The sequence below is a fragment of the Ranitomeya imitator genome, chromosome 4 (assembly GCF_032444005.1).
Source record: "Ranitomeya imitator isolate aRanImi1 chromosome 4, aRanImi1.pri, whole genome shotgun sequence".
Taxonomy (NCBI): Eukaryota; Metazoa; Chordata; class Amphibia; order Anura; family Dendrobatidae; genus Ranitomeya; species Ranitomeya imitator.
In genome coordinates, this window is record NC_091285.1 from 470,096,740 (window position 1) to 470,120,419 (window position 23,680).

General features: G+C 44.8%; 3 protein-coding genes across 5 annotated transcripts in view; 2 read left to right on the plus strand and 1 right to left on the minus strand.

The window, feature by feature from the left end:
• The first annotated feature begins 561 nt into the window (after window positions 1-561).
• On the plus strand, window positions 562-2,469 carry LOC138676503 (melanoma-associated antigen C1-like). The gene is made up of 4 exons (XM_069765872.1): window positions 562-571; window positions 651-861; window positions 942-1,098; window positions 1,214-2,469. Exons 2-4 carry the CDS (start codon window positions 747-749, stop codon window positions 2,415-2,417), a joined length of 1,476 nt encoding a protein of 491 aa, XP_069621973.1. The 5' UTR covers window positions 562-571; window positions 651-746; the 3' UTR covers window positions 2,418-2,469.
• Window positions 2,470-2,597: 128 nt separating this feature from the next.
• On the minus strand, window positions 2,598-6,114 carry LOC138676505 (uncharacterized). Its single transcript, XM_069765875.1, has 2 exons — window positions 3,700-6,114; window positions 2,598-3,609 (listed from the first exon to the last, which is right to left on the minus strand). The coding sequence occupies exons 1-2, from the start codon at window positions 3,939-3,941 to the stop codon at window positions 2,727-2,729; spliced, it is 1,125 nt and encodes a 374-aa protein (XP_069621976.1). The 5' UTR covers window positions 3,942-6,114; the 3' UTR covers window positions 2,598-2,726.
• Window positions 6,074-23,680, plus strand: part of LOC138676501 (threonine--tRNA ligase 1, cytoplasmic-like) — a 116,081-nt gene continuing 98,474 nt past the window's right edge. Inside the window, exon 1 of one of the 3 annotated variants that reach the window (XM_069765863.1) lies at window positions 6,074-6,547. In XM_069765863.1, coding sequence (XP_069621964.1) covers window positions 6,290-6,547 — 258 coding nt within the window. In that variant the 5' untranslated portion in view covers window positions 6,074-6,289. The remainder of the gene's footprint in view (window positions 6,548-23,680) is intronic. The other 2 variants (XM_069765865.1, XM_069765864.1) reach the window with 2 other exon arrangements.

Genomic DNA, 23,680 nt, shown 5'->3' on the forward strand with positions numbered 1-23,680 from the left:
AGCCGGGAGCCGAGAGCCTGCCACAGAGCCGAGAGCCGAGAGACTTCCACAGAGCTGAGAGCCATGTCTCCGGGGAGGCCTCCTCCTCCTCGCCGTCCACGCACAGAGGTTAGTATGAACCAAAGGTGTGTGTGTGTGTGTGTGTGTGTGTGTGTGTGTGTGTGTGTGTGTGTATCATCTATTCTTGTATGTTTCATCGTAGGAAGCTGATGAGGCCGAGTCCCCCGGAGAAGAGGTGGTCCCCGAAGATGAGGGAAGGGGTGGAGAAACCCACGGAGAGGGCTCACAATTGGTATGTATCTGTGATGTATTGCGGAAACACACCCTACACTACACACAAAACATAACACTAGATGCTTACAACAAAATACATAGAAACTGATACTTTCAAACCACACACAACACATACAAAACATATATATCACATGGCACACAACACATAGAATGGCTACCAACAACCCCATAATTTTTTATTTTTGTATTCTAGAGTTCTGAATCTGGTGCCCAAGCAATAGGTCCTTCCAGTGGCTCCCGGGGTCGTCGGCGACATTCCTGTGGCGGCCGTCGTCATGTAGGTTTTTTGTTATTTTTTGGGTGCAGGTTAGCAATGTTTCAAATTTGGTGTTAATTTTTTCCCCCTTTTCAAACAGGTTTCACAGCGTGCTCCAGATTCGGACGGTGAGGAGGTCGGCCTTGATATTGACCTCCTCATCGATCTTGTCAGAGACAGGGAGCCGTTGTGGAATATGGGTGACCGCCGCCATGCTGATCTCTCAGTGACCCGTCGACTCTGGGAGCAAATCTGCTGTGAACTGATTCCGAGGTGGGAGGACCTAGATGTTCAGGCCCAGATTCAAGAACGTAAGTATCCTCAGTTCAGTTTTGGTGATGCATTCTAAAATGCTGTTTCTAACCAAGTTGTCTTTCTCCTATTTTAACAGGTGAGCGGATTGTGAAAAGGTGGCGGTCGATCAGGGATCGCTTTAAGAAGGAGTTCAATAAAGAGATGCAGGCCCGGAGTGGATCTGGAGGACGCAGGAGCACGTACAAATACACAAGGGCCCTGTCGTTCCTCAGGTCAACGATGGTCACCCGAAGGTAAATATTACCCACCACATGCACTAATGTTTTACATGTCTAACCTCTTTTGCTCTTTCAGCCAGGGCCATGCAATGACAGTATATTAATTGTTTGTTTCTCTCTTTTTCCACAGTACCGTTGGGAGCACTCTGGAGCCTGCAGCACAATTGAACACTTCTGGGGCGATCCCTCAAGAGGCCGCCACCGAGGGACACTTTGACAGTGAGGAACCCTCTGCACCTTCCCACTCTGCACCTTCCCACTCTGCATTTTCCCACTCTGCACCTTTCCACTCTGCACCTTTCCACTCTGCACCTTCCCATTCTACCGATCCCTCTTTCCCATCCACGAGCACTGGAGCATCCTGGCCGGTTCCATTGCATGTAGCTGCTGGTGAGAACATAGCGTTTCCTGTACCCCACCCTTCTGCTGCAGCCACCTCTAGTACACCTGTAGCATCGGGGCGGTTTCGCCAGAGGGGTCAGATACATAGTTATGCTCCCGAGTTCTTGCACCTGAACGCATCGTTCCAGAACTGTCTGAAAGTTTTGTCCGAGCAAATGGCTGCAGGATTCAATTTCATAAATAAAAGTATGCTCGAGATGCATACACTTCTGGTAACGATGCGTTCAGAGGCAAAACAGTCCCCGAACAACACTTTTTTTCAGTCGGTGCTTGAGCAAATGGAGACGCTATCTACTTCTCAGCAGATGCAAGTAATGGAATCCTGCCAGTCTACTCTAGCACTAATTGCCTCTAGAGCAGATAGTTCTTCCAACCATCCTCCAACTTGCCCCCCTTCCTCCACTGTCCACCACTACAGCCAGTACCATCCTCCTGACCCGTATCGCCAAACAGACATTGCCCCATCACGCCCAACTCGCCATCATCCACATCGTGCCCCGTCCCACCAGCCACACCACCAGCCCCGTGCCCCTTCCCACCATCCACACTATCAGCATCCCTCCCGTGCCACTTCACACCCATATGATGATCCAGACCCATACAACTTCCCATGTACTTCATCCTCACCTCCTCTCCCTGCCCACTTCCAACAGACTGTATCACCCTCTTCCCAAACATCTTCTACACACATCACTCATTCTGCCACCCAGTCCTCCCAAAACATTTCGTACACCCCTCCACCCTACCAAATTTCTAACCCCAATCCCACTTTCTTGTCCACCCGCTCAATAGCTTTCTCCACTCCTTCACCCCTAACCGGTGAACATTCTCCACCACCATCACATTCCTCTCTCCACACTCCCACTGTCGAAGTGTCCCTATCAGACAGTGCCTCCGATAGTATCTCCACCCCGACGTATGAAAACATTTAGTACCCCATTTTTTTGTGTGTTACATTGTTAATAAAAGTTTTTGGTTGAAAAATCTCTTGTATTTATTCATTAGGAACAAATAACACTTTTGTAAAAAAAAGGTTTATTGGTAACAGTAGAACTTTGGGTATGCACATCTTGATTTAAAAATAAACTCAAACAGGTACCCAACATGGTTAAAAGGTAAACCCAAACAGGTACGCAACATGAGGGTAAAAACCAAACTGGTATACAACATGGGTAAGGTAAAAACAACAGGTATGAAACATGGGTAAAGGTTAAAGTTATTACTAGGTATACACAAAGTGTTTAAACTATATCATCCTGCCAGTGTATTCTTCCTTGGGGTGAAATAAAATATTCTGCAAAGTGATCCCGTATTCTGGACACTGTGGCAGAACTTCTGTATGTATGGATGCTGTAATCCATCAAGGTGGTTTCGGCAGAATGGTCCTCAATGGAAAGCTGTTCCTTGGATATAACATAATTGTGGAGGACAACACACGCTTTCACCACCTCATCCACAGTGTTTGTGTTTAAGTTTATGGATGTCAAGAGAACTCTCCATTTGGCGGTTAGGATCCCAAACGCACACTCCACCATTCTCCTTGCACGTGTGAGTCTGTAGTTGAAAATTTTTTTGGTATTGGTTAAACCACGGCTGGAGTAGGGTTTCAAAAGATGCTCTGAAAGCTGAAAAGCTTCATCCCCAACACATACAAATGGCATTGGTGGATCGGAAGTTTGAGGCAGTGGTCTTGGGGGGGGAAATTGAAAGGTTTTTCCATATAAATGCCGCCCCATAGAAGACAGTTTGAAAACTTGCGAATCATTAGAACGACCATACGCCCCAATGTCCACCGCTACAAATTTGTAATCCGCATCGGCGATGGCCATCAGCACGATGGAAAAGTACTTCTTATAGTTGAAATACTGAGATCCAGAACCAGCCGGTTTCACGATACGGATGTGTTTCCCGTCCACCGCACCCAAGCAATTGGGAAACTGGCACACTTCCAGGAATCTGTCAGCTACTTCCAACCATGTCTGCATTGTGGGATGTGGAATGTATTCTTCATGCAAACAGTCCCACAGTGCACGGCAAGTGTGCCTCACTATTCCTGATATTGTGGAAATGCCCAGTCTGAATTGAAAATGTAGGGAAGACAGGGATTCACCGGTTGCTAGGAATCTGTGAAGAAAAGGAAGGAAGAAATTACTACAAATTCAAAATATCAAATAAAGAGTCCACAACAAAAGTTGATGCAAAAAGAATGCTTACCGAAGAGTCACCATCAGACGCTCAGCTGGGGTAATGGAGAATCGGCAATAGGTATCACTCCTTTTTATCAGATGTTGAACCCGCTCCACCAATATATCAAAGTTCTCCGCTTTCATCCGAACATAGCAGAAAAACTTTTCAGGGTCACCTCGAAGCTCCATATACAACGTTGAAAAGACTCCCCGGGTCATTCTCTGTGCCGTGATGGGGTGGATCCACAAACGGCGTCGTCGCAGACGCATGACACGCTGTCTCTCTTCCTCTTTCTCAATCACAATAGCTTTTAATCGATTCGCCTGTGATGAAATCCACGTTGTTCTGCAGAATCTTTGCAATAATGCCCTCCATCTTGCTCTGTAGCTTGCTCCTCTCCAACCCGTCACAGATGTTAAGAACACTGTATATATAGTTTTCAGCCGGCCAATCACCTTTTTAGCCTTTCAGGGGGCGTTTTTTAAAGCCAGATCCGTAAAAAAACGGAAAGAAAAACGGACAAAACGGATGCGACCGGACGAGCTGGATCAGGTTTTTTGCCGGATCCGGACAACGGATCCGGCTAAAAAACCGGATCCGGCTCGTCCGGTTGCATCCGGTTTCTTTAAAAAAAAACGGATCCGGTGATGCGGCGCGACGCCGCATCCGGCATCCGGCAAAAAACCTGATGTGTGAAAGCAGCCTTAGCGTGCCTCTTCGCGGCGGGGACTCCAGAAGGCGTCTCCTTACGCGAGAGGCATATTGGATATTCCATCTAAATACCCGATCCCCGATGGGACTCAATAAACGAAACGAAACTATGCTACATTATTGTTGAATAGGAAGTGATTATTTTATTGTATATTGATGTTTGTATAATGATTTTATGTTAGGACCTTATGAAGTGTCATGTGACCTATTTAGGTATTCTGGTCGGAGGAGCTCCCTCATATAGGACAGCGCAACCAGATCAGGATATGGCTTTGAAAAAGATCGTCTGATCGAAACGCATTGCCGTTTAGCCTCTCATGTGCAGGGGCACCTACCGGAGGGAGCTTGGTTATCCTATGCCTATGGATTTTATTTTTTTGATACCAATAAATATTACCTTATTTTAAGGAGCTGGATCTCAACTTTTTTTTTTTTTCTTCTGCTGACACTGAACCACCTCAAACCATAAGGTGCCCCCATATCAGCACTAGTGCACTCCCACTGGGCTAATCCTAACCTTAACCATTTTCCTATCTACATGCTAACTTGTATAACCTATGCTGTCCTAAGCTTATCCTTATACTATATTCATATTATGCCCAACACTTTATATACTGAACATCTCCATAATACATTATATCACATTACATTAGACACTTCACGTATATATAAAACCGCACAACGGTATTCACATCTGTTGTCTTCAGGGGGTAAGAACAGGGTATGACAGTCCACATCTCTAAACTCCCTAACAGTAGTTTTCCCCCACATATGGGGTATCGGCGTACTCAGGAGAAATTGCGCAACAAATTTTATGCTGCAAGTTCTCCTGTTACACTTGTGAAAATGAAAAATTTGGGTCTGAAGCAATATTTTTTCTGAAAAATTATATTTTTTTCATTCATTTTCACAGCTCAACATTATAAACTTCTGTGAAGCACCTGAGGGTTCGGGTGCTCAATACACATCTAGATAAGTTCCCAAGTGGTCTAGTTTCCCAATTGTGGTCACTTGTGGGGGGGTTTCCACTGTTTAGGAACATCAGGGGCTCTCCAAATGCAACATCACGCCCGCTGTCGATTCCAGACAATTTTGCCTTCCAAAAGTCAAATGGCGCTCCTTCCCTTCTGAGCCCTGCCGTGCGCCCAAACAGTAGATTTCCCCCAAATATGAGGTATCGGCATTCTCAGGGTAAATTGCACAACAAATTATAGGGTCCATTTTCTCCTGTTACCCTTGCAAAAATTAAAAATTTGGGGCTAAATCAATATTTTGTTGGGAAAAAAGTTACATTTTATTTTATCCTGCCTCATTGCTTCATTCTTGTGAAGCACCTGGAGGGTTAATAAACTTCCTGAATGTGGTTTTGAGCCCCTTGAGGGGTGCAGTTTTTGGAATGGTGTCTCTTTGAGGTATTTTGTATATGACTCCCTCCCGAAGTCACTTTGAATGTGAGGCGGTCTCTAAAACAACTGGTTTTGCAAGTTTTGAGGGAAAGCTGAGAAATCAGTGGCTGACATTTAACATAACTTCCTGACTAAAAATTACGATTCAAAAATTGCGCTGATGTGAAGTAGACATGCGGGAAATGTTATTAACTATTTCGTGTGGTGTGACCATTATGGCGCAGTTTTGGAGCCACCCCCCAAAAAATGAGTCCTGGAAATCCACAGCAAAATATCCCCGTGCTGCGACCATTATAAGTGGCTCGCCGCCATTGTGCAGCACTGTAGCCCGCTGACTGCTTCTGATGACATCGTGGCCGTGCACATTATTAACCATTTCCAGCCCATAACGTAGCACGGCGGCTCCTGGCGGCAGAGCGTCGCACCAGTCCCTGCAGAGCGTCGCTCGCTGCAGTCAGCGCCGGCTGTCCCTATCGCTCTCCGTCCACAAGGGAAGGATCATGGCCGCACAGATTGCAGATCGCCTGAGCATACAGGAGCAGGAGATCCGCCGGCTGAGCGATGAGATCGGCCGCCTTGTGGACCTGGGCACGCAGGGCACCGTGCAGGAGGCGCCGGGCCCCGAGCTGGAGCAGCTGAGGGCCGAGAACGAGAAGCTCAAGTACCGCATAGCACATCTGCACCGCAGCCTGCAGGCCGAGCGGGGGCGGCTGCTGCAGGAGGGCCAGGCCGGGCCGCAGACTACGGAGGCCGAGCAGGTGAGGCCACGGCTGCCAGCCCTGTGTGTAGTGCTGCCACCTAACACTAACCCTGTGCCAGCCTCATGCAATGCTGGCATGTAACACAGGCGGTGTCCCCAAACAATAAAGGGGCTGATATCAGTGTCACAGAGAGGTGCCAAGGTAATATGGCAGCAATACCTAATACCCAACCAAGAGAATGTGCGAGTACGAAGATGTCCGCCAACATAGAATATAGGCCGCTTTACCTGCATTACTACTATATAGAATATCCTTATAAAAACGAAGGCACTTCACGCTTAATTTTCCAATTCATGTGTCCCCGAGAGAGACATGTGTGATAACTATTACGTTTAGGGTCCCATCAAAGAAAGGTCACCTTGACATGGTTGATGGGCACACACGAATTGCCCAATTTATGCGCCAAGTGCCTTCATTTTTATAAATCTATCAGTGATGCAGATATATTATAATGAAGGTACTTGGCGCATAAATTGGGCAATTCATGTGTGCCCATCAACCATGTCAAGGTGACCTTTCTTTGATGGGACCCTAAACCTAGTAGTTATCAAACATTCGATATATAGAGGCCAATGAGTCATGCTATATCAATAAAACGGTTTACATTTTATTATAAAAAAAATGTTAAAGTCAGGAAACAGAATATACACGTACAGATACATATAATAATTTGAGCGAAAAAGTAACAAAGTGAAACCAGTGACACAAGAACCAAAGTAAAAAGCGCAGGGAGTGCCATCTAGATAAATAGCCCATAGAGCAACGTGTGCACAGTAATCAGAATATTGTAACCATCTCTTAAGTAATTCGAGTGACTATATGTCATTCAAGTGCGGCATTTCAAAAAAAAAAAATGGGCTGCAGCAGTGTACAGTAATGTAGACTCAACTGCTGCTGCATACCCACGTTAATGCCCGCACTGCCATAATATCTAATAGCAGCAGTGGACATGAATGTGTGTGTGTGTGTGTGTATATATCAAATGGAGCAGGGATTACCCACAGTTGTGGACAGGCGAGCACTCCTGTGCCAGCCCCCGGAGAGCCAGTGCCCAGACCACTGGAACAGCAGGGAGTATAGGTGTTGATATTGTACTTGGGGAGAGGATTCAGAAGGGTTGTCCAAGTAGTGGCCAATCCCTTTAACCCCTTAGTGCCTAGCCAATTTTTCCAATTCTGGCCTCTGTCACTCTGAGGTTATAACTCTGGAACGCTTCAACGGTTCCCACAGATTCTGAGACTGTTTTTTCGTGACATATATTCATGTTAGTGGTAAACTTTCTTTGATATGACTTGTGTTTATGAAAAAAAATGTAAATTTGGCAAAAATTTTGAAAATTTTGCAATTTTCAAACTTTATTTTTTGCGCTCTTAAATCAGAGAGTGGCAGGGCTCAGAAGGGAGGGAGCACCGTTTGACTTTATGAACGGAAAATTGCCTGAAATCAATGGCGGGCGCCATGTCTTGTTTGGAGACCCCCTGATATACCTAAACAGTGGAAACCCTCCAATTCTAACTCCAACCCTACCACAGTCCTAACACCAACACACCCCTAATCCCAACACTAACCATTAGGCTATGTGCGCACGTTCAGGAAAGGGTGCAGAATTTTCCTGAATAATATCGGACTTTTTCTGCATGAAATCTGCATGCGTTTTTTTTTCATTTTTTTTATCGCTTTTTTTTTTTTTTTTCTCCGTTTTTTCCTCGGAGCTTCCCAATGCAATAAATAGCGGCAAAAACGCGAAAAATCCGCAAAGTTAATGAACATGCTTCATTTTTTTTTACTGCGATGCGTTTTTTTTCGCTGAAAAAAACACAGCATGTGCACAAAATTTGGGGAATGCATTAAGGGTATGTGCACACGATGCGGAAAACGCTGCGGATCCGCAGCGTTTCCGCAGCTGTTTCCCATAAGTTTACAGTTCAATGTAAACCTATGGGAAACAAAAAAACGCTGTGCACATGCTGCGGAAAAAACCACGCGGAAGCGCAGCGGTTTACATTCCGCAGCATGTCACTTCTTTCTGCGGATTCCACAGCGGTTTTACAGCTGCCTCTATGGAAAACTGCAGAAAAAACGAGATAAATCCGCAGCGGTTTTGCACTGCGGATTTATCAAATCCGCTGCGGAAAAATCCACAGTGGACCAGAATACGTGTGCACATAGCCTTAAAATGATGAGATGCTTTTTTTTAGCGTATTTTCCGGCAGAAAAAACGCGAAAAATCCTGAACGTGTGCATATAGCCTAATTCTAACCCTAACCCCAGCCTCAACCCTAGTTATAACCCTAGCCCCAACCCTAAACCTAACTGCAAAGAACAGAATTTTTATTTTATTATTATTATTTTTATCTAACTAAAGGGGTGATTAAGGGGGGTTTGATTTATTATTTTATTTATGTTGATCACTGTGATAAATCCTATCACAGTGATCAAAATGAACCAATAGGAAAATCTATTGTTGCTGGGTGCTGGCTGGCAGATTTCAGCGGGCGCACAGTGCATGTGGCCGCCATTTTCTTCCAGGAAGAAGATGCGGGGGACGGTGTAGGAGGGTCCGGGGATGGCGGAGTTGCCAGGGGAGCTTGGGGGACCCCATTTCTCTCTCTGGTATGCTAGATCATATCAGAGGAGAGGGAAATGAATGGGAAATCAGACTTTTTTTTTGCGATCGCCGTTATTGAGTGAATAATGGCGATCACAAGACTGGGGATGGTAAAAACTGACCCAATTCATGTTTTCAGGGGTTTCAGCTACCCCTGGTTGCCGAGACCCTGGAGATTTTCCTATGCTGGGTGGGCGCTGTACCCTTATTTCTCACTGCTGTTAAAAAGCGGTACTGAGGAATAAGGCCCCTTAACTGCCGGCGTTAAGGGGTTAAGAAAATCTGCATAAACATTAGCCTCAAAGAGCATCCTCTAACCTTATCTTTTTTACTATTGCATCTACTGAGCACCTGCAGATGTCTTTGTGAAGGGATGGGTCAGCAGGGTCATCTGTACCATCACCTATTGTGATTGGAGGACCTTGTGTTACCAGCTGTGTATAGAGGTGTTACCTGTCATTGTAATCCTGCCTCTGATGATAAGGAGCTTTCTGAAAACTCTAACTGAAAGGACATGAAGAATAAGACTAAAAACTGCCCCAGTGGCCAGTGTAAAAAATTGTAGGGGTATTAGGTTTTTTTTTTTTTACATATCATGATTTTTATTAAGAATAAATAAAAATATCACAGAAACCTGATTTAAAAAGTATGTTATTTTCTTGTGATCTCTTCCCCTTTACTGCTAATTTCTGAAACCCATCTGCCCGTTTATCTCTTAGTTTCTGTAAGTCTTTTTTGCTCCTGTCTTGACATCCTTGTTATAGTATCATGGATCTTGCTTGCATCTACTACTCCCTCCAGCATGGCATGGGAACTTGTCACAATGGTTTTCCCCAGATAAACTAACCTCTACACTCTCTTACATAGAAGTCCAGCAACATGTACAGTGGCTTTCAAAAGTATTCACATCCTTGGCGTTTTACCTATTTTGGTGCATTACAACCTGTGTTTAAATATTTTTGTAATCAGATTTGTGTGTGATGCATCAGCACTAAATAGTCCAAGTTAGTGAAGTGAGAAAAATATTGATCGCATAAATTAAATTTATGCGATCAAATAACTAAAAATTGGCATGTGTATAAGTAATCAACTCTTTTGCTATGAAGCAACTAAAAATATCTCTGGTGCATACAATAACCTTCATAAGTCACATGCTTAGTGACAAGAAGTCCGCCTGTGGGTGATCTAAGTGACACATGGTCTGTTAGTTATACACACCTTTTCTGAAAGGACACATATGCTTTGACACCGTTAGGCAAGAGGAATCTCAAATCAAACAACACCATGAAGAACAATTAGATCTCCAAACCAGTCAAGGTCAAAGTTGTTGAGAACAAGTCAGGGTTGGGTTAGGAAAAAAAATAAATGGGGCCGCCCACTAAAACTTTCAGCCTGGGTACAGAGGGCATTAATCAGAGTGGCAGGACAGAGACCAAAGGTAACCCTGAAAGAGCTAAAGGGTTTCTAAGCAGACCCTGGAGTATCTGTCCATATGACCACAATATGCCGTACACTCCATAGAGGTGGCCTTTATGGAAGAGTGGCCAGAAAAAAAGTGTGTGTGTATATATATATTTATATCACGCACAAATGTTTGCTAAAAGACATTAGAGACCCCCAAATGTACCACAGAAGGTGCGTGCTGTGGTCACATGAGACAAAAATTGAACTTTTTGGCCACCAAAGTAAGTGCTATGCTGTGCCCCAAACCAACACAGCTAATCACCCCAATAACACCATACCCACAGTGAAACATGGTGGTGGCAACATCATGTTGTGAATGTTTTTCAGCAGCAGGGACATGGAAAATGGCTCTAATCGAGAGGAAGATGGTGCAAAATACAGGGATATTATTGAGCAAAACTTGTTTCAGTCTGGTAGTGAGTTGAGACTGGGATGGAGGTTCACCTGCCAGCAAGACAATGATGCACAGCAGCTGCAAAATCAGCACTCGAGTGGTTTAATGGGAAACATATAAGTGTTTTGGAGAGGCCTCTAGTCAAAGCCCAGACCTTAATCCAATTGAGAATATGTGATCAGACTTAAAGATTGTTGTTTACCTTAGGAAACCATCTAACTTCAAGGAGCTGGAGCAGTTTTGCCTTGAGGAATGGGCATAAATCCCAGTGGCAAGATGTGGAAACCTCATAGAGACTTATCCAAAGCGACTAGCAGCTGTAATTGCCTCATAATGAGGCTCTACAAAGTACTGACTTTAGGGGAATGACACTGAAGATTCCAGTTATTTTGTCCTATTTGATGTTTGCTTCACAAAAAAAAAGAAAACCAAAGATTCATAGTTGTGTGCATGTTCTTTACAAGAACTGATACGAAGCCTCAAAAAAAACCCAGTGAAATTCCAGGTTGTAAGGTAGCAAAACACGAAAAATGCCAAGGTGTGTGTTTGTGTACTATCGCATGCCTTCATTTCTCCCACAGATTAAAGAAAATGCCCTTTATAAACCTCCTGCACAGTATGCTAATTGATGCTGCCTGGTCTGATGGGCATAGCTCGTCTGTGCTCGGAGCCTCCTCTTTTGCCGCCAGCCTTCCTGCTTAGAGGGCAGAGCAAAGCCTTGTAATGTGCATTTGCCAGCTTCCCTTACAAGTCATCAGCTCCCCCAGGACAGAGCGAAGCGCGCCAGCACAGATTTGTGCTTCAACTTCACAGGCTCAAAATTTGCAGCGTTAGGCGGGTGATGTAAGAGCTATCACCCATGTTCATCAGCGGGAAGGCTGGCTTTTGCTTGGAGAGAGCAGTCGCCAAGCACAGACTAGCGATGCCCATCGCACCGCGACAATTATTATGTGATGCAAGAGGATCATAAAAGGTATTTTCTTTGGTTTGCGGGGGAATTGGGGGCTTCTACACCTGTTGCTGGGCTGCTGTCCAATAGGGCTTAAAGATGTTGCTTTTAGTTTATATGGGGAAAACCTGGTAACAGGTTCCCTTTAATAGAACTTTAATAGAACTACAAGTGCATGTGCTCCTCATTTCACCGCATGACTACTGCCTCATTGGAGCAGTGTAACTTGGAGACTATCTGCTAGTTCTGTGGCATGACTTTTCTTTCCTTTCTATGTTATGTTTTCTTCAGCTGCATCTTTTACATTGAATATTTTGTTAGCATAAAAAGACCCCTCAATCTTACACTCTTACACATCTTTAGGTTATCTCGCCTACGGAGGCTCCTTCCAGCACATGATCTTCTGTCTTCCTCTCTGATCACTTCTCCACATACTTGCCTTCAGGATTTCTCTCATGCTTCATCTATTCTCTGGACTTTTCCTCTTATCCACCAGAACTCTAATGCCTTCTCTAAACAAATGCTCCATACAAAACTGTCCTTCTTCAGATGGAATGGGATGTCCTTCTCCCCAATGTTGTCATCTTGCACGTTTCCTCAGGACTTTGTCATATTTCTACGTTTTATGTGTGTGCAGATTGTAAGCTCACAGGGATCATTTAATACTTTGACATTTTAATTCTCTGCAATTATTGCAATAATTTCTTGTGATATCTTGAGTCGCAAATAGTAAAGGTTGTCCTTTGTAACATGATTGTAGGCAGTCTTATCTTCCTTCCCAAGGCCAGAGAAACCAAGGAAAGACCTGCGCACAGGCCGCCCCAAAGCACAACCATGTTCCTCATCATAGAGACAGACTGTTTGTGCTTCGGGGCGGCCTGGGCAAGGTATTTCCTTGGTTTCTCTGGCTTAGAGCAGGAAGATAAGACTCTGCCTATAGTACCACCCCAGAGCACGGTCATCTCATTAACTGAAAACTAGTAACGCTGATTACACAAGACAGATTTCTTTAACCCAGGTATCATTTTAATCAGTGTAACAGTGGCAACATGACAATGTCTGTAGTTTACTTAGCAAAATACTGCTAACAGGTTCGCTTCAACCCGAGTACTTCTTCCAATTGCTGCTGTTTGGTTTTTCTTATCTTTTTTGGCGCCCTTCTGTTCCAAAGTTATGCCAACTAGTAATAAATGTGAAAATAATTTCCTTCAACCAACTGGATTGAGAACTTCCCTGTGGGCTTCTTAATTTTCTCTCTTATGACAGAAGTTCTATGGTATACGCTCAGTTGGTAGAAAGGAAAATTTGTTCCTTTAACCCCTTTCCGACATTGGATGCAACAGTACGTCTGTCACACTCCCCCTGTTTAGTGCGGTTTCTTGCGCTGAGCCCGCACCTTTCCAGGCACATTACAGCTGATCTGTACAGCTGACAACAGCTACAGGTGGAATCATGATCCACCCACTGCTATTAACCAGTTAAGTGACGCTGTGAATCTCTGCCAGGGGCATTTAACTGGCACTTACCGGAAGCGTGTCACTAATCCCGCCCATTGGTGACCCTGTCACATGATCGCAGGTCATAGAGGTCTCCAGCAGACCTCTAAGGTTGTCATTGCCAGATTGCTATGAGCTCTGCCCCATCGTCGACACTCATAGCAAGTGAGCATTTCTGCTACACACATATTGATCTGCTCATCGCCAGTGTGTAGCAGAGGCGATCAGAGTATTGCAGCTTCTAGTCTCTAGTTCAAATCACTCCCATTTCGTCCATTCAGAATAAAACAATCCAAAAAATCAAACATACATATATTTGGTATCGCCGAGTTCAGATTTGGTCAATCTATCGATATAAAAACAATTGACCCGCTAAATGGGGTAATAAGAAAAAAAATTCAGAAAGCCAGAATTAAATTTTTTTTGTCTCGCTACATTGAAATAATATGCAATAACGGCCGATCAAATGATGGTATCAATAAAAAAAGGCAGCACGGCGTGCAAAAAATAAGCCCTCACCCAGCCCCAGATCACGGAAAATGAAGACACTACGGGTCTTGGAAAATGGTGCCCTTTTTTTTTTATTTTTATTTTTTTAAAGAAATATGTCAGAACGATCCATCCCTGTTAGTCAAGCAGAGGAAGGTGGGGAATAGAGACGGAGATTGGTCATAGTATATGCTTCTAGGAACAGTCTACATATGGATTAGCCCGGTATCATGGCTGGACATGTGTAGGACAGCACTTGAGTCTGACTGCTGGACTCCTTTTTACATTACCATAAGTAAGAGCAGATTACATATCTAACAACTGGCAAAATTGTAAGGGGATTCAGTTTCTTAGCTCCCTGAGCCCAGAACACATGGCTGCCATGACAGAATGATCCTGGGCGCAGCCCTGCTGATCTCAGTCTAGGCAGGAGTAATTGGGGGATCCGTACCCATATATGAGCAGTTTCTGATGACAATTTCTCCCACGTTATGGATAATACAGCCATGTGCTAAATGTACCCTCGGCTGTCTGGCAGCGCTCACCAGGGATACGATTACATTTTGAATGTCACACAGTGATTAATGCCCTTTCTCTGCCCTATTTGTGCTCCAGTATACACGTTTATTATACAGTAGCTGCAACACTACACCTAGCAAATTAATTCACATCTTATTGTACAGTAATAAATACTTAGATGTAGCTTCTAGTCACTAACAATGGGAGTCTTGAGGAAGTCTGAATCCCCTTACAATTTTGCCAGTTGTTAGATATGTAATCTTCTGCTCTTACTTATGGTAATGTAAAACTGAGTCCAGCAGTCAGAATTTTCTCTTCCTGATTCCCCTGTCTGTAACTTATTGCCGAGTTGCGTCCCCAGCCTACATCATTACAAAAACTTGTATTATTTGTGCCTATTACATTACTGAGAGAAACAAGAACACAGTACTATCTGTGCATATATTACTAATGGGTAAGACATGATTGAAGTACAGGATTGCAGTACAATCTACTGTGATTACACGGAAACATGGGAAGACAGAGGGGAGTATGCCTATATCGTTATATGAACACTTGGAGAGGCAGTACTATCTGTGCCTTCTGCATTACTGGTGAAAACAAGAACACAGTACTATCTGTGCATACATTATTAATGGGAATGCAGTACTATCTGTACCTTTTGTCTTTAGGGGGACAGTGTGCTATGTGTCTACATAATTAGAAGGTGGTATAGTTATTGTGCCAAAGGGATATGCTAATTATTCGGACCACTAAATGAAATCCTGAGCACACTGATGACGGACACCTTGCAGTCACATAAGATATTGCCGTTCATAAGGCTCCATTCTTTCTGAGTACAGATTCTTTGTGCTTAAGCATTCATTTCCTTCTCATGTACAGCACCATGGAATCAATGGTGCTATATAAATAAATAAATAATAATAATAATAATAATTTACTGGGCCTGGGAGGGGGATTCCTCTTATTAGTTTACTCCATTATCTTAAGGATCTTGCTTGTAAATCTTGAGAAAATTGGGGATTTTCCTTCATACAGTTTGCTAATATATAGCATGAGTAATAATAGTAAGCTATGTTCACCAAATATTAAGCTTAGAAAAAGTGTGTTGAGAAATGCTATAATAAAGGAAAACTGTGCTTTTGGCATAAATAAAAGAAATGTACTGCTGATCCATCGCTTGCATGTTTACATTGCTCAGTAGCTGAATTATCCCTGGCATTCTGTTCTCAATCTACATTGCACTGTACACAGCCTTCAGCGTGGTAAAACATAGTTAAAGAAGAACTGCACATTACAAAAAATGTTTACAGACAATCTCCCCATTGAGACTCTCAGTCTAAATTCCCTATCGGCGTGTGTTGGAGGAATCCTGATTACCGGGAGGAAACGGACGCAAACACAGAGAGAACATACATAATCCTTGCAGATCTTGTCCTTGGTGGGATTTGAACCCAGGACCCCAGCGCTGCATCCTGCTCTGCTACCCACTGAGCAAATATATTGTGGTACAAGCTGCTTGGTGACTCAGTGAGCACTGAAAAAAAGATGTGCACTGCACTCACTGGTAGAGAGGAGCTGAACATAGGCTCATAGACCTGCAGACCCAGCTTTGAGCTAACTCTGTCTCTGCAGTGGCGTTGCCCCTCCTTTCTATCTATGGATATCTTGCATGTATGCCAGACAACATGGTTTGTTTGGTTTGCAAGCATCCAAGACAAATAGCAGTGTCTGCATGGGTTTCCTCTGGGTTCCTCCTACACTACAAAGACTTAGAACCAGGGATATTAAAATGCAAGCCCCAATGGGGACAGTGGTGATGATGTATGTAAAGTCCTATGGAATACGATGGTGCTATATAAGTTAGTAAAATAAACTTTAGTGTTTTAATTTTAAGTCCTAATACCACTGTGTTAATTTGCTTATAAACATTACACCAAATGTCAACCTAATGTGTATGGGGGACATGTTGGTATTTTAACATGCTGAATTCTTTGTTGTGATTGGTAGAAGGCAACGATCAAAAAAAAAAAATCTGGCAGTTCTCATTGGAAATATGAATGAACAACTCCACCACCATGTACACCTGGAAAAAAATTATTTTTCCCTGACTGCCCTCATAAATTATAAAGATGAGATGCCCATTGCACGTCTATTATTTTTAGAACACTTGTAATTATGTGTGACAGCAGCTGCTCCTCACTTCTCCTTTCTCAATCTGGGTCATTACATCATACACCAATGTGCCGCTCTCACATCCATCCTGAGAAGTGGAGGCGCGACCACTTCCTTATTTTCTGCAAAGAAACGGCTATTATCAGGAGACTGGCTGATAACAGCGGGGAGCTGCACACTGCAGTAATGTCCCAGATGGAGGGGTTAAGCAATGCAGTGAAAAGCAGCTGTTGTACCAGCTCCCTGATAATGTCTCCCTATCTGCAGTTGGAGGTGAGGGGGAGTGGCGGACACATGGGCTGCCCCCTTCCCCTCTTCTTCTAGTAGCACCTGCCATACCCCTGATTTCTCCTTCACTGCAGAGCTAGTTACAGGGAGCAGTCCACCCAGCCACTGCACCCCCTCTTTTCAGGCTGACTGTTACTCACAGCGGGGAGCTGCACACTCCTTCCTGTGTGATGTAATGTCCCAGATGGGAGAGGTGAGCAGTGAGGAGCAGCTGCTGTCACACTGAATTACAAGGGATATAAAGATAATTAAAGTGCACTGGGCATCTCCTCTTTATAGTGAAGGAACAGTACACATTTTTTTTAAATCTCTCCTGAGTACCCCTCTAAGGATGGTCACATCCTGGTTTGTGTTACCTTACTTTTTTAGCTTTCCATTACACCTTTGATTTGTTTGATATGTTCAGTATAAAAGCAAAAAGTTCCCAGTAATTTGGCGAAATGTTATTAAATTTAGAACTTGCATCAATTTTAAATGTTAGTGTATTCATTTATCTACAATGTTTGTAAGGGGGGAGGGGAGTGGGAACCCCTGGATGTAAGTATAATGTCTATAAGTGAGGGGGTCCCAAGGTCCTTTTATGGAAGCTTTGGCTGTCATTGTATCAATAATGGGGACTCTAGATGTCACTACATTGGGGATAGGGGTCACTAGATGTGGCTCATGACCATCTCATAGCTGAATGTGGCTCTCAAGGTAACAAATAATAATAAATAATAATAATTTTATTTATATAGCGCCAACATATTCCGCAGCGCTTTACAAATTATAGAGGGGACTTGTACAGACAATAGACATTACAGCATAACAGAAATACAGTTCAAAACAGATACCAGGAGGAGTGAGGGCCCTGCTCGCAAGCTTACAAACTATGGGGAAAAGGGGAGACACGAGAGGTGGATGGTAACAATTGCTTTAGTTATTCGGACCGGCCATAGTGTAAGGCTCAGGTGTTCATGTAAAGCTGCATGAACCAGTTACCTGCCTAAGTATGTAGCAGTACAGACACAGAGGGCTAATACTGCATAAAGTGTATGAGAACATGATGCGAGGAACCTTTTTTTTTTTTTTATTATAAATAGGCCACACAGGGATCGTTAGGTTAATGCATTGAGGCGGTAGGCCAGTCTGAACAAATGAGTTTTTAGGGCACGCTTAAAACTGTGGGGATTGGGGATTAATCGTATTAACCTAGGTAGTGCATTCCAAAGAATCGGCGCAGCACGTGTAAAGTCTTGGAGACGGGAGTGGGAGGTTCTGATTATTGAGGATGCTAACCTGAGGTCATTAGCGGAGCGGAGGGCACGGGTAGGGTGGTAGACTGATACCAGGGAGGAGATGTAGGGTGGTGCTGAGCCATGGAGTGCTTTGTGGATGAGGGTAGTAGTTTTGTACTGGATTCTGGAGTGGATGGGTAGCCAGTGTAATGACTGGCACAGGGTAGAGGCATCGGTGTAACGGTTGGTGAGGAATATGATCCTGGCTGCAGCATTCAGGACAGATTGGAGCGGGGAGAGTTTAAAGGTTAGAGACCACTGATCTAGTATCTAGATGGTATAATTCACGTAACACTATAGGTTCCTTTTGCAGGTGGTTGCAAACTCCGAATAATTGACGTAAAAAGAGGCAGAAGCAGCTCTCCGTAAGTTCAGTGTGAACAATGCTTTTATCCACCCAAATTCATTAGATAGCTGCAGCTTTTCACCACCCATCTGTACATGGCATATAATGTGTACTAAAGGATGTATAGCAAGGTACATCCCACAGTTGCAAAATCCGCTTTAAGGCTATGTGCGCACGTTGCGGATTTGCTTGAGGAAATTTCTGAGCGGTTGTTACATCTCTTGACAGAAAATGCAGTGGAAATTCTGAGCGGTTTTCATGTGGTTTTGTATGTTTTTCTAAGACAAACAAAGAATAAAAATATATTAAAAGACAAAAAAAAGAATTGTGATGTCATTTCCTTGTTCAAACCTCTTCAGCCAGAAACCCTAATTAATATTAAATAAAGACAAACATAATTAACCTACACATGCTACATAACAGCAACTGTCAGAAATCTGTTTGAAACGCAATATCTGTTTATTTTTCAAATAATGTAAAAAAACATAAATAAATTGTGTGGGCTCCTGCATAATTTTCATAACCAGCAGAGGGAAAGCTGAGGGCTGATGTTAATATTCTGGGAAGGAGCCAATAGCCAAAGGTTCCCAGGCTATTAATAACTGCTCACAGCTTTTGCTTAGCCTTTACTGGCTAGTTTACAGGTGAACCCCAGAAAAAAAATTGATATGGAGCCCCCCTATAAAATCGAACCAGTAAAGGCTAGGCAGATAGCTGCAGGCTGATATTAATAGCCTGGGAAGGGGACATGGATATTGGCACCCCCAGGCTAAAAAAACATCAGCTCTCAGCCACCCCAGAAATGGTGCATCTTATAGATGCACCAATTCTGGCAGTTAGCCTCGCTCTTCCCACTTGCCCTGTAGCAGAGGCAAGTGGGGTTCATATTTGTGGGATTGATGTCACCTTTGTATTGTCAGGTGATGTCAAGCCCATGGCTTAATAATGGAGAGGCATCTACAAGATACCTATCCATTACTAATCCTATAGTTATATGGTAAATAAAGACACAGCCAGAATAAAGTCCTTTATGTGAAATAATCACACAGACTCCTTTAATGCATCTAAACTTACCATACTTACTGAACGCCTAATCCACGACGCCCTCATCTCCTGCAACAAAAATAAAATAGTATACCAACATATAATACTATCCTGTCCGACATTTAATACCGAGTGTCCCACAGCGATCTCATGTGCAGAACAGTCACATCGGGAGATGTGACCGGCCGCTCTACCTGACCGCAGGCGATACACGGACAGGAGGTGATCACTCCCGCAGTGCATCACTGTTCTGCCGTGAGTGTTCACAGGAGTTCATCAGCTCCAGTGCTCTCACGGCACTGCTGCATGAGAACTTTCACATGCAGTGGTGCCGTAAGTGAGAGCACTGGAGCCGATCAGTTGATGTACTCTGGTGAACTCTCCCAGTGGCTGAGTGATACACTGCGGGAGCGATTACTTCCAGTCAGTGTATCGCTGGCGGCCAGGTGAGATCGATGTGGGACACTAGGTATTAAATGGACTACGGAGGACAGGGAGTATATGTTGGTTTATTATTTTTGATTGCTTGCAGGAGAAACGGACGTCGGGGAATAAGGTGGTTGGTGAGTATGTACTTTGTATGTGAATATATATGTAATTATGTAAATGTTTTTATTTATTTTTTTATTTTTTTACAATTGAACACAGGCGCCAGATAAGACTACTCTCCCTGTTATGTGTGACAGCAGCCATAGCCGGATGGGAGTAGTACGCCTGGGTACACACGTCGCATGAGTACACACAGACACACACACCGACAGATACACGCATATATTCTCCGCTTACACACATATTCTCCGCCCACACAGACACACACACATATTCTCCGCCCTCATGCAGACACACACATATTCTCCACCCACACAGAGACACATGCACATATTCTCTGCCCACACACACACTTCCTCCTTCTGACATCATTTCCTTTGGCAATTTGCAGCATTTTTGACAACAAATCTGCTAATTTTTTTACACCTGCGTTTTTGCTGCAGATTTGATTGAGTCAATGGAAGTCAAGGGGTGAAGAAACAGTGCAGATCAGCAAAAAGAATTAAAATGCTGCGGAAAATATAACGCTGCAAATAAGGACAGAAATTTCCGGATCATGTGCACAACGCTTCAGGAGTGTCATTGATTAACATTGCTTAGGCTACTTTCACACTATCGTTGTGTGACGTATGTCGCAATGCGTCATTTTGGTGAAAAAACGCATCCTGCAAAGTTGCTCGCAGAATGCGTTTTTTTCCATAGACTTGCATTTGCGACGTATGACCACACGTCGCATCCGTCGTGCGATGGATGCGTCGTGTTTTGGCGGACCGCTGGCACAAAAAAAGTTGAATGTAACTTTTTTTGTGCGTCGTGTCCGGCATTTCCGACCGCGCATGCGTGGCCGGAACTCCGCCCCCTCCTCCCCGGACATTACAATGGGGCAGCGGATGCGTTGAAAAACTGCATCTGCTGCCCCTGTTGTGCATTTATTTCTCAACGTGCGTCGGTACGTCGGCCCGACGCATAGCGACGGGCCTGTACCGACGCTAGTGTTAAAGTAGCCTTAAAGTAATCCATTGAAGTTTTGGAGCATGTCCGCGTGGAAAAACTGCTTCAGAAACACTATAAAATCTGCATCGTGTGCACATAGCCTAAATGGAACTGGTCGCCTGGAATAATACATTTAACCAGACAATATAGGGTAAATCTGCAGGTTACCAGCGTTATGATGCTGCCCAGCGCCTGCACGCAGCTGATTGCAGCGGGGAGAAAATGATCTTTATTCTCCCCACCAGCATTCGGTATTCAGTCATGGGGTGCGGCGCCGTCACTGGTTCAGTTACTGCTCTTAGTATACAATGCGGCTGCTAAACCGCATTGTGGCCAGCTGTCAGTCAGGGCCGAGGGTGCAGTTACAGCCACTGGTCTCTATTCTCAGAGCGTGACTGAACCCACTGTGCCCCTGCCCTCATGACTGAAACCAAATGCTGGCGGGGAAAATAAAGATCATTTTCTCCTTGCTGCATTTGGCTGCATGCAGGCCCTAGGCAATATAACGCTGTTAACCTGCAGATTAACCGCATAACAAGTGGCAGGTTCCCTTTTAAATTTTGCTGCATTTTCTAATGTGCAAAAGGTGAAACTTGTGGTTGATATCCACAGATTAAAGGCCCCTTCACATTTAGCGACGCTGCAGCGATACCGACAACGATCCGGATCGCTGCAGCGTCGCTGTTTGGTCGCTGGAGAGCTGTCACACAGACCGCTCTCCAGCGACCAACGATGCCGGTAACCAGGGTAAACATCGGGTAACTAAGCGCAGGGCCGCGCTTAGTAACCCGATGTTTACCCTGGTTACCATCCTAAAAGTAAAAAAAAACAAACACTAGATACTTACCAACAGCTGTCTGTCCTCCAGCGCTGTGCTCTGCTTCTCTGCTCTCCTCCTGTACTGTCTGGGAGCCGGAAAGCAGAGCGGTGACGTCACCGCTCTGCTTTCCGGCTCACAGCCAGTACAGGAGGAGTGCAGAGCACAGCGCTGGAGGACAGACGGCTGTAGGTAAGTATCTAGTGTTTGTTTTTTTTTACTTTTAGCATGGTAACCAGGGTAAACATCGGGTTACTAAGCGCGGCCCTGCGCTTAGTTACCCGATGTTTACCCTGGTTACCAGTGAAGACATCGCTGGATCGGTGTCACACACGCCGATCCAGCGATGTCAGCAGGAGTCCAGCGACGAAATAAAGTTCTGGACTTTATTCAGCGACCAACGATCTCCCAGCAGGGGCCTGATCGTTGGTCGCTGTCACACATAACGATTTCATTAACGATATCGTTGCTACGTCACAAAAAGCAACGATATCGTTAACAATATCGTTGTGTGAAGGTACCTTAAGGCTATGTTCACACCTTGCATTTTTTAACCATGCATTTTTATGCAAATTAAAAGCTGTGTTTTACAGTACCAGCGAAACTGAGATTTCAGAAATCTCGGCCACTTTTTTTTTTACTTGATTGAATTGGAAAACGGCCTCTTTTTATTCGGATTCCCATGACAGCACTACGAGAGAGGGGATCCGCCCTTCAGGAACAGGAAACCTACAGATACAAAAGGGCGGCACCTCTCCCCATGCATCATTTGGTTTCCTGTTCCTGAAGGGACAGGATCCTACAGATGAATCTCGTAGAAAGGATCCCAGGCCGGCCGGTCGATTCAGGTAGCGGGGGGGTCTCCTACCTCGGCCGGTGCGGAAGCCCCTGGAAGACGTCACGGTGGTCCTGGCTGGACTGCACGTCAGTGACGTAGACAGCAGGGAGCAGAGTCCAGAGGATTCCTGATCTCCTTCAGCGCTGGCGCCGGTAAGTATAGCGCTCCTTCGGTCCATGTGGTGGTGCAGCGCGGTGGTGAGGTAGCGGTGCCAGGAGGGGAACGCTATCCGGAGCGCTGCTGAGTGCTCTTCGGCGTCCTGCATCGCTCTCAGCGTTAGCTGGAGCGTTTCCGGGTGCAGTGATGTCGAGGGGGCGGAGTCAGCAGGCGCTTCCGGGTCACTGGGGAACTGCGCATGCGCAGTTCATCCAAGATGGCGGCGCCCATCGATCCTGAACGCCGGACTCCTCACACACTGCGCTGACCCCCCAGCTGTAGCCTCATCAGCAGGAACCAATGAGAGTGGCGCCAGGCAGCCTGCTGACCGGATCTGAGGGGGATTTAAGCAGGAGCTGGATTTAGAGCTCTGCCTTTGGTCACATCTACATCATGGAGAGTGATGGTGAGCGGCAGCTTCAGCTGCTGGAGGAGGTGCGACAAAAGCCCATGGAGAAGGAGCATGCCAGGAGTGACCAGTCCAGCCGTAAAAGCTCGTCCAAGCAGGGATCTAGAGCATCGACTGGCAAAGAACCCCCTCGTGTTCCGGTACCTTTTTTGGCGTACACTGGTAAGTGATCTACGTGAATGCTCACTCAGTGACGCGGGCCCCTTATACTTTGTCATTCTAGGGGAAGAAAAGTGCAAAGTCGAAACATAAGGAGTGTGCCCTGTGTGAAGTCCCGTTACTAGATTCTTATACTAAAAAATTATGCGCCTCCTGTATA

Excerpts from the sequence above, each read along its gene's own strand:
- LOC138676505 (XM_069765875.1), bottom strand. The coding sequence starts at position 3,941 with ATGCGTCTGCGACGACGCCGTTTGTGGATCCACCCCATCACGGCACAG. Across the intron at positions 3,610-3,699 it reads CGTCTGATGGTGACTCTTCG|ATTCCTAGCAACCGGTGAAT; the intron begins GTAAGCATTCTT and ends TTTTCTTCACAG.
- LOC138676503 (XM_069765872.1), top strand. The coding sequence starts at position 747 with ATGGGTGACCGCCGCCATGCTGATCTCTCAGTGACCCGTCGACTCTGG. Across the intron at positions 862-941 it reads TCAGGCCCAGATTCAAGAAC|GTGAGCGGATTGTGAAAAGG; the intron begins GTAAGTATCCTC and ends CTATTTTAACAG. Across the intron at positions 1,099-1,213 it reads TCAACGATGGTCACCCGAAG|TACCGTTGGGAGCACTCTGG; the intron begins GTAAATATTACC and ends CTTTTTCCACAG.